The following is an 11472-nucleotide window of genomic DNA, read 5'->3' as shown; positions in this document are numbered from 1 at the left end:
CTCAAAATCAAACAGGACTAATCAGCTCTCTTCTGAAAACCTTTACAGAATACCAAGATCTACTTCGGAAACTTCGTGGCCGAGAGTCAAGAATCACCTTGCAGAACATTTTAGATCATGACTGGTTTAAGAACACACCAGACACAGATGCACTCGAGTCAGATGGTGAGTCTCTAGTTATTTCCTCTCTGATTCATGTCCGCTTCAGCCTGATCAGTTTCTGATGTTAAATTTGAACTTTTCCGTAGGCTACATGCAGTTTGAGGGAATGGATAGCAGCAGTGCTCAACCATCGCCCAGAAACCCCAGCAGCAGCTCAACAGATGTGCCAGCGCAGAACAACCCGACAGGTAACTGAGGACATTAATACACATCAAAACTCACGTGTGCAGAAATAACAGTGGGACACGTGGGGGTGTGCGATAGGCTTGCTACGATAGTCGGTGTTACCGGTGTTACACGGTGTTCAGTCACAACACTGGTTTCATCACTTGCCCACCGGGGCACCGCAAAAAAAAAAAAAAAATCCTTTCAAAATATTTAACGCAATTGACTAGCGTTGTATGATCACGCTCATATTAATGTGAATGCTTTTAAACCGTTCAAGCGCGAGAAGACTAAAGAGACCGTGCTGTAAGTCCTGCCTATTACACACACACACAACCCACAGAAAAGACGCGCGTCAGTATCGAGTTCGGTCTTGAACAAACCATGACACACACAAATTATGCCAAAATGTCCGTTTTGTCGAGTGTCCTCATAAGAGCAGTCTTAAATGATTAAAATAAAGTCTAAAATAGAGATTTGTGAGAAAATGGGACGCGTGTCAGATCGCGTCTGTCAGCAGCGGCTCTTAAAGTGTCATAATGTTAATCAAAGAACAAAGCTAAGAGTAAATTACTCACTCAGACCCAGCGCCAGGAGGATTATTATCAGGGGTGCACATAACTTTTTCAGTGAGTTACTCAGATGAGGACCAGGAGATGGTGTTTGGTACTCACCCCATATGTAGCGTGGCCACAGCTGTCAATCATGACGTCACATTTTCGTTTTTATAGCATAAAATAACTAACTAAAACCAAACTTATAAAAAATAAATAAACGAACAATTAAATTTACATCAGCGTGAAAAGAACGACCTAAAATGATAGAAAACACCTTTGGAAAAAATGTATTTGAAGTGTTATTTGATTGTTCAGATATATTTATTTGTATAAATTAAATATAATTAATCCTTATTAAAGATATTAAAGAGCAGTGAATTTTCTCTTTTTATTTTGTTGTTTGATCAATATTAAGTGTACAGAAGGCATTAGGTTTATTACGCACTGTCACTTTAAGAGTGTGCAGATCCAATTGCACTGATGCACTGTACGTTCTGTAAAGACATAACCGACTGTGTTTACGTGAATACTCTCCAAAACGGACATTTAGACATAACGTTGTGTGTATTTGTCCATTCAGACGCGAAAGAGAGCTCGATTCAGTCCTTGCGCGCAGCGCGCTGTGTCTATGTGCGGGGCTGCACGCTTCGGGTCGTGTGTGTGTGTTCGCACAGAAAAACATACCGAATAAAGCTGTCTTTCGCGGCGTCACTCTTATTCAGATCTATCCATATGTCTGCTCTTCTCTTTCTCCCAGACGTTTACATTTTTTAACGATTTGAGACATGCAGCGCATGCCGACTCGGTAGATCAGCACGTTACAATTCAAATGTGCGCATCTTCCACAAACGCAAATCAGTTCTGACTGGATCACTTCCCCAATCGTCCCTCCCTTACATTTCCGTCTAGTTTTTATTCGTCATAGTGGTCGTCATTTAAAACAAGGTTTTTATTTAGTTATCGTCTCGTTTTCATCTGTGAAAAAATGTAATTAACACTGCCTATGTTGCATTTTGGCGACAGTACGCAAAGGCGCGTAGTAACACAAGTGGTATTACGCATTCCTGATTTTTGTCGCGCATGCGTACCTGCGTACCAGTTATGTGCACCCCTGATTATTATACCGGTAGCCTAATAATCATGAATGCACTTCGATCTTTTAACACATCTCCGGCGAACGGCTTCTTCACGCAAAAGATAAACTCATCATGAAGCGCAGTGAAATTCAGCGACCTATGTGGCGTTTCCTGATGGATCGAGGTTGTTTCGTCGTTAACTTCATTTTATATGTGCAATTCACACGAGCTCTAAGCGCATGCGAGAATGCTGCGAGTAGTCAAACTTTATTAATGAAATAGAAAATCAGAGGGAATAATTTCTGCAAGTTTTTTTTTTTTTTTTTACCGGTCACACGGCTTTCATGGTTTTCAGTTACGTGACTGGTGCGGAGACCTAGAGTGTTATTTACATTTTTTTATTTAGTTTTAATCACAATAGCTTACACTTATTGTTTGTGAGTCTCTAGTTATTACCACTCTGATTCATGTCCGCTACAGCCTGATGTTTCTGATTTTATTTGAACTTTTCCTTAGGCTTCATGCAGAAAGTAAACATCATGCATGCAACGTTACCTGAGGGAATGGATAGCAGCCGTGCTCGACCATCGACCAGTGACCACCAGGTGTTGTCACAGGACCGTCCTCAAACACCCGAACAGGAGCCGAGTCCAGCCACTGATGCGCTTGAGACAGAGCCAATGGTGGATTACGCTCAACCATCGACCAGCATTGCTGTGTCACCTGAGAGAAACCCCAGCAACATCTCAACATATGCGCCTGCGGACAACTTCCTGACAGGTAACAAAATCAGTTAACCAAAACTAACATGTTGCAGACTAATCAGCTCTCTTCTGAAAACCTTTACAGGATACCGGGAGTACCTTTGGAATGTTCGCAAAATTCGCGAACTTCATGACAGAGAGTCAGGAATCACAGCAAAGAACATTTCAGATGTACCAGCGCTGATCAACACGACAGGTAACTGAGGACATTAATACACATCAAAACTCAAATGTGTGCAGAAATAACAGTGGGACACGTGGGGCTGTGCGATATCAAAATATTTGAATCCTGGACGATTAAAATGTCGTAGTATCGCGCGCTACAGTCGTGGCAGTTCTGTTACATTCACATCACATGTTAAGGCAGAGGTAGAGTTACACTCACGGGACACTGATCACATTATTTGCATGTGATTGAAAGCCTTGCCGGCTGAACATTTCATTCACACTCACCCGAAGCTCACGGGCACTAAAAGCCTGTCAAACAGCGCCTGGATACTGGACTAAGTTATCTTTCTTACATGAACTTCAATGCTAAACCTGCTAATTATTCATATGTGTCAATGTCAGCCTGTTCACTGATTTAATTTGTAATCTTCACACCGGTTGGTTCCTCGCCTGATCTGCACAGGTGTGTTTAGTCACAAGCAGTTCAGTCTCATGCTGTTGTGTGTTTTTCAGAAAGCTTTAATTCTCTTTATAAACTGGGAAAGAAACAGGCATCGAAGTCCCATGGCATTGTCTATGAAGGAATTAGAAGATCTGATGGCAAACAAGTATGTTGCTCTTCCTGGATACACCAAACTTTCTGCCTCTTGTTTCCTTCTGTCTTTCCAGTCCTGACATAAACATCAGTGTTTACAGTTTTGATCAAAACATGTTTTAAAAAAGATGATCATGTAAACAATCAAAAATGGATCAGTTCACTTACGCTTGCACATATTTTCTTTATTTTTTAGGTGATCATCAAAAGCGTCAAGCGGCGCCGGTTTGATTGCAACGTAAGTTGAAAAGATTTTATTCTTCATAAAACTGAAATAGACAATCAAAGTCTTGAAGCATCAGTTGTAAAGTACATGTATAGTTCGTTGTTTTCTCCTGGAATTGCCCTCACTCTTTAGTAAGGAGGTTTGAGGTTTGGAGTCAACTCACCTTTTGTCAATCTCTTCTTTTAGATTGGCCGTACCCAACCTTCGTGTCGAGAGGCGGCGCTAATGCGGATAATGAAACACAGCGACCATGTCCTGGAGTTATACCACTGGTTTAACATGGGAGTTCACAACATGTTAATTATGGAACATCCAGGTACCAGCATAACCTTGTGTGACTTCATCAAAGGTAAGGGAGGTCGTCTGACTGAAGCAGAAGCAAAAGACATCATGCAGAAACTCATCGCTGCGTTACGGGACTGCAGTGAAAAGGGTGTTTATTATAAAGACATAAGCCTGAAAAAAGTGCTCATCGACCCAGACACCATGCAGATCAAGTTGACCGGCTTTTACAGAGCACTGTCCATCAGAGAGAGACGTGAGTTTGCTTTTTGAGCACAAGTCACTGATTTATTATGCACAGGATATGGAAATAAGGGCGTTCTAAAGTTTTTTTTAACACTGAAAACGTACTGCTTACAGAAACACCCGAAGTGAAATCAGTGGCAGAGAGGAGAATTGACGCTTTAATGGCAACAAATGAAGGCTTACACAGAGCGCTGAAGAGGATGGTCGAAGGACAATGTCTTTTGGATTTGAAACTTCGTTGGAAAAATACAGGCTTGTCCAACGGTGAGACCAAAAACAAGAACGAAATGGAAATAGCATTGCTTGAAAACATACACAAGTGACAGTAAAGTTACCTTGATGACAAATAAGCGAAGTGTAAAACAGCGGATAGACGGTGAAGTTTAGTAATGAATAAATGTTCATGGGCATCCAGAGAATGCCATAGTAACAGCAGCAAATGCAGTGTGTTTGATGGTAACATTGCATTACTTACATAAACGACATATCTCAAAATCAAACAGGACTAATCAGCTCTCTTCTGAAAACCTTTACAGAATACCAAGATCTACTTCGGAAACTTCGTGGCCGAGAGTCAAGAATCACCTTGCAGAACATTTTAGATCATGACTGGTTTAAGAACACACCAGACACAGATGCACTCGAGTCAGACGGTGAGTCTCTAGTTATTTCCTCTCTGATTCATGTCCGCTTCAGCCTGATCAGTTTCTGATGTTAAATTTGAACTTTTCCGTAGGCTACATGCAGTTTGAGGGAATGGATAGCAGCAGTGCTCAACCATCGCCCAGAAACCCCAGCAGCAGCTCAACAGATGTGCCAGCGCAGAACAACCCGACAGGTAACTGAGGACATTAATACACATCAAAACTCACGTGTGCAGAAATAACAGTGGGACACGTGGGGGTGTGCGATAGGCTTGCTACGATAGTCGGTGTTACCGGTGTTACACGGTGTTCAGTCACAACACCGGTTTCATCACTTGCCCACCGTGGCACCGCAAAAAAAAAAAAAAAAAATCCTTTCAAAATATTTAACGCAATTGACTAGCGTTGTATGATCACGCTCATATTAATGTGAATGCTTTTAAACCGTTCAAGCGCGAGAAGACTAAAGAGACCGTGCTGTAAGTCCTGCCTATTACACACACACACAACCCACAGAAAAGACGCGCGTCAGTATCGAGTTCGGTCTTGAACAAACCATGACACACACAAATTATGCCAAAATGTCCGTTTTGTCGAGTGTCCTCATAAGAGCAGTCTTAAATGATTAAAATAAAGTCTAAAATAGAGATTTGTGAGAAAATGGGACGCGTGTCAGATCGCGTCTGTCAGCAGCGGCTCTTAAAGTGTCATAATGTTAATCAAAGAACAAAGCTAAGAGTAAATTACTCACTCAGACCCAGCGCCAGGAGGATTATTATACCGGTAGCCTAATAATCATGAATGCACTTCGATCTTTTAACACATCTCCGGCGAACGGCTTCTTCACGCAAAAGATAAACTCATCATGAAGCGCAGTGAAATTCAGCGACCTATGTGGCGTTTCCTGATGGATCGAGGTTGTTCGTCGTTAACTTCATTTTATATGTGCAATTCACACGAGCTCTAAGCGCATGCGAGAATGCTGTGAGTAGTCAAACTTTATTAATGAAATAGAAAATCAGAGGGAATAATTTCTGCAAGTTTTTTTTTTTTTTTTTTTACCGGTCACACGGCTTTCATGGTTTTCAGTTACGTGACTGGTGCGGAGACCTGGAGTGTTATTTAAATTTTTTTATTTAGTTTTATTCATATTTTGAATTTTTTTTTTTTAAATTTTACATCGCTCCTCCCACCCGATGAAACCGATATTACCGGTGTTGTCACAAGTCGATTAACCGGTGGGAGAATATTATCACCGTCACCAGTGTTGCCAACTTAGCGCTTTTGTCGCTATATTTAGCGAGTATTCAGACCCCTCTAGCGACACATTTTCAAAAAAGCGACTAGCGACAAATCTAACGACTTTTTCTGGTGTTATTGGTGACTTTTGGCGACTCTCTGATGTGAAAGCAAATATCGTTTTCTCAACAGCGGGTGCTGCCGTGGGTCCCATCCGCGTCCCAAAGCACTCACAGGCGGCCCAGTCCTCGCGCAGCAGCCGCTCCCAGCTGCAGTCAGAGCAGGAGATGTTAACCCCTCCGCCACATGAATCGCGCATGTGTGGGATTCATGTACCAACTTAAGCCTTTGTTGCTATTTTTAGCGACTTTTCAGACCCCGACTTTTTTGCTTTCTCCCTGCCGTCACTCACTGTAGCTGCGTCTACCCTGTTCATCTGTTGAGCGCACGGCTGCTGACAGACGTGAATGAGCAGTGTTTTTCCACAGACTTATCACTTATCTGCTTGTCTTTGGGTTTTTATTTAAAGAATTTAGTTGGACCATTTTAAGTTCCTTTCTTTCTTGTGCTTATTACTTAATAGACTATCACTAATATCACAGAGCTTAGTTCATCCGGTTCCCGAACTCTCAATTCAGATAATTTTCCACAAATGCCCATAGGCTAATTTTTTTTTTTTTTTTGTCATTCACTAGACCTATATCATAGTCGTTCAAGCCTATTGTCTGACAAAAAAATATAGGCTATAGAAAATGAGAACAGCTTTATTTTTCATTTGGCTATATTATATTATATTACAATATATTAAATACAGTAGGCCTATGTGAGCATTAATTTAGAGAGAAAACACATTAGGCAAGCAGAACGCAAGTACGACGCGATGACGTCATGAATATGCTAATGACGTATGACGTCATCTAGCGACATTTAGCGACTTTTAGGGAAGGCGTTAGCTACTTTCCTCTGAAAATAGTTGGCAACACTGACCGTCACATCTCTAGTGTGCGATATCACAATATTTGATCCTTGACGATTAAAATTTCTCCACGATCTGCTTTTGAAGAAATGTCGTAGTATCGCGCGCTACAGTCGTGGCAGTTCTGTTACATTCAATGGCGCCACCAGGGGGCCGACTCCTGGCCACCCCACTGGCCACCCCAATGGCCAGTAAAAAATTTAGTAGCATCAGTTATGCATTTCATCCCTAATGCACAGCCAGGCAGGCAAGCTGATCTAGACTTTCGATCGCACACAGTAGCCCGCCCCTCCCCCACCCCTCCGTACATGCCGCTGTTGCGCGCTCAGACAGCAACAGCTCAGCGCGTGCCCGTCGGTCAACAATTTTAAAAGAAGTTAAGAAAGAAGACGAAGACTACCGGTAAGTAAATAAGTAAAAAATATTCTTTAGTAAAAGAAGACGGGGAATTATGTGTCGTGACTTGCTTTTTAAGTGCCAAATGGTTACAGTATACTGTTACAACAGCTTTTTGATGCGTCTTTGACATGTTTTGACAAGAGTTACCTAGCTAACGTCGTTAGGTGGTGCATGTATATGTGTAACAGAGTTTAAATAATGCTGTTAAATTCATGCATTAATTGGGAAAACTCGACATTGGCTGTTGCATCACTCGCATTTGTGTGCGTGCTATTGCGGGCGGAGCTACGTCACCACCAGCAGAGTCACATCTCTCGCTGCTGGTAAGTCGCATCAATAAGAGCTGCGTCATTAAAAACAGAGTTTAGATTGTTTTCAACAAGTGCAAGGTTTGACTTTATAAACTACACACAAGTTTACTTCATGTGTCTGTTAGTTCCTAGTTTTGTCAGTCGAGTCATAAGCTATGTGTTATTTGCAATGATGAAATGGAGTGTGTGTATTATTATTAACCTGCTTGTGAACTCTGTTTATTTCATTTAAGAAATTCATGCAACGTGATGCACTGTCCGTTAAATATAACACAATAAACCAAAGTATATCAGTAGGAGTTTCCTTAAGTCTTTCTGATAGTTTTCTTCAGGCCGGTTTACCCATACGGAAATGTAATATATGTACATAGCCTAGGTATATGAAATATACATATATGAAATATATCCACATATATAAAATATATATACCCATATATAAAACCTATTAGAAAATGGAACAATTGACATATAAAACTAGCCCATATATTTGATGTACCGGTATGTATTTAGTGTTTTTTTACATACATGTCACATATATAATTATCAGTTTTCAAATAGAATTTGTGTAGTATTTGTTTTGTTTTTATGAGCTGGTCAAGAAGAGGTAAAATAATAATAAATAATACATTTTATTTATAAAAGATTCGAAAATGAGATAGAAATTGAAATGAAATGTGGATAATGAGATAGTAATTGAAATGAAATGTGGATATGTAGACTTGATCTGTAGACTTGAAATAAATAGTAAATAGTTTGGCATATATAAATTAAACATATCGGTGACATATATGGTCAAAACATACAGTATTATATAAATAATAATCATATACATCATATTAATATATGTCAATATACTCATTTAATATGGCAAATTTATATATGTTAAAAACCTATATCAACATATATGTAGAGATATGTATATATGTTATAGCAATATATTGTCTTATATTTAACATATATGACGGCGTCACTAGCGATATAGGGATATGTCATATATTACATTTCCGTATGGGTTACTACAACAGTAGAATACAATTCTGAAATTATGGTTTATAGTTTTGGTGTGCCACCCCAAGATTTTAAGTGGCCCCATCTGGCCACCCCTATGACTGGTCACATTCACATCACATGTTAAGGCAGAGTTACACTCACGGGACACTGACATTCACAAATGTTCATTATTTGCATGTGATTGAAATTCTTGCCGGCTAAACATTTCATTCACACTCACCCGAAGCTCACGGGCACTAAAAGCCTGTCAAACAGCGCCTGGATACTGGACTAAGTTATCTTTCTTACATGAACTTCAATGCTAAACCTGCTAATTATTCATTTGTGTCAATGTCAGCCTGTTCACTGATTTAATTAGTAATCTTCACACCGGTTGGTTCCTCGCCTGATCTGCACAGGTGTGTTTAGTCACAAGCAGTTCAGTCTCATGCTGTTGTGTGTTTTTCAGGAAGCTTTAACTCTCTTTATAAACTGGGAAAGAAAGAGGCATCGAAGTCCCATGGCATTGTCTATGAAGGAATTAGAAAATCTGATGGCAAACAAGTATGTTGCTCTTCCTGGATACACCAAACTTTCTGCCTCTTGTTTCCTTCTGTCTTTCCAGTCCTGACATAAACATCAGTGTTTACAGTTTTGATCAAAACATGTTTTAAAAAAGATTATCATGTAAACAATCAAAAATGGATCAGTTCACTTACGCTTGCACATATTTTCTTTATTTTTTAGGTGATCATCAAATGTGTTAAGCCGTGCCGGTTTGATTTCCACGTAAGTTGAAAAGATTTTATTCTTCATGAAAATTACTATTAAGAATTATTTATTAAATTCTTATCCGGTGATTGATAATTCTGCATGTAGACAGCATAAGATAAAACTGAATAGACAATGAAAGCCTTGAAGCATCAGTTGTTAAGTACATGTAGAGTTCGTTGTTTTCTCCTGGAATTGCCCTCACTCTTTAGTAAGGAGGTTTGAGGTTCGGAGTCAACTCACCTTTTGTCAATCTCTTCTTTAAGATTGGCCATTCCCAACCTTCGTGTCGAGAGGGAGCGCTAATGCGGATAATGGAGCACAGCGACCGTGTCATGAAGTTATACCACTGGTTTAACATGGGAGTTCACGACATGTTAATTATGGAACATCCAGGTACCAGCATAACCTTGTGTGACTTCATCAAAGGTAAGGGAGGTCGTCTGACTGAAGCAGAAGCAAAAGACATCATGCAGAAACTCATCGCTGCGTTACGGGACTGCAGTGAAAAGGGTGTTTATTATAAAGACATAAGCCTGAAAAAAGTGTTCATCGACCCAGACACCATGCAGATCAAGTTGACCGGCTTTTACAGAGCACTGTCCATCAGAGAGAGACGTGAGTTTGCTTTTTGAGCACAAGTCACTGATTTATTATGCACAGGATATGGAAATAAGGGCGTTCTAAAGTTTTTTTTAACACTGAAAACGTACTGCTTACAGAAACACCCGAAGTGAAATCAGTGGCAGAGAGGAGAATTGACGCTTTAATGGCAACAAATGAAGGCTTACACAGAGCGCTGAAGAGGATGGTCGAAGGACAATGTCTTTTGGATTTGAAACTTCGTTGGAAAAATACAGGCTTGTCCAACGGTGAGACCAAAAACAAGAACGAAATGGAAATAGCATTGCTTGAAAACATACACAAGTGACAGTAAAGTTACCTTGATGACAAATAAGCGAAGTGTAAAACACAGCGGATAGACGGTGAAGTTTAGCAATGAATAAATGTTCATGGGCATCCAGAGAATGCCATAGTAACAGCAGCAAATGCAGTGTGTTTGATGGTAACATTACCTTACTTACATAAACGACATATCTCAAAATCAAACAGGACTAATCAGCTCTCTTCTGAAAACCTTTACAGAATACCAAGATCTACTTCGGAAACTTCGTGGCCGAGAGTCAGAGATCACCTTACAGAACATTTTAGATCATGACTGGTTTAAGAACACACCAGACACAGATGCACTCGAGTCAAACGGTGAGTCTCTAGTTATTACCTCTCTGATTCATGTCCGCTTCAGCCTGATCAGTTTCTGATGTTAAATTTGAACTTTTCCTTAGGCTACTCAAACTTAGACACTCTTGAGTACAGTGAGTCCTTGTGTGCCTTCGCTGGACCCTCCACAAACACCCGGACAGGAGCGCCAGCCGAGCCAGACCGTGAGTCTCCAGTTATCATGCGGTGCTGAAGTCTAGTTTGTTGTAGCCAGTAAACTGAGATTTCTACACCCTTAGTTCTAGAGACAATTCAATATAGCAACAACCCCCTTTTACTTATAGTACAGGTATCACGTACCACTGGATTCATGTCCATTTCAATCTGTTGTTCTGGTTTTGTTTATAATCTCCACTCATACTGGCTCCTCACCTGATCTGCACTGGTGTGTTCAGTAATAAATATCACTATATATACATTTTATTATCCATTGTAAAAATCGTTAAAATACCTTTAACAAAACCCCTCGTTATATAGGCCTACTTGATATTCTCTTTAGAATAAGTGATTCGTTTTGCTACTATTGGTCCTGTGTATTCATTGTCAACAGTTTTCTATGTGTGTATTGGCTAACGTTTATTTAGCTAATGCGTGTACTGTTTATAATGTGCAATGACCAA

The 11472-nt window shown here is 40.2% G+C and overlaps 1 protein-coding gene across 1 annotated transcript; it reads left to right on the top strand.

Annotated features, from left to right (window-relative positions):
• Positions 1–253: 253 nt before the first annotated feature.
• LOC307008312 (uncharacterized protein) lies at positions 254–11045 on the top strand (the record flags this gene model as incomplete). The annotated part of the gene is made up of 15 exons (XM_079631055.1): positions 254–350; positions 2477–2740; positions 2810–2920; positions 3406–3500; positions 3684–3725; positions 3900–4251; positions 4356–4505; positions 4778–4894; positions 4978–5079; positions 9270–9364; positions 9548–9589; positions 9838–10189; positions 10294–10443; positions 10718–10834; positions 10918–11045. The coding sequence occupies 15 exons, from the start codon at positions 254–256 to the stop codon at positions 11043–11045; spliced, it is 2214 nt and encodes a 737-aa protein (XP_079487181.1).
• Positions 11046–11472: the final 427 nt, after the last annotated feature.

This window comes from Phoxinus phoxinus, assembly GCF_949152265.1.
Source record: "Phoxinus phoxinus genome assembly, chromosome: 12".
Taxonomy (NCBI): domain Eukaryota; kingdom Metazoa; phylum Chordata; class Actinopteri; order Cypriniformes; family Leuciscidae; genus Phoxinus; species Phoxinus phoxinus.
Note: the sequence above shows the minus strand (reverse complement) of the source record. Positions and strands in the feature narration are given on the sequence as shown.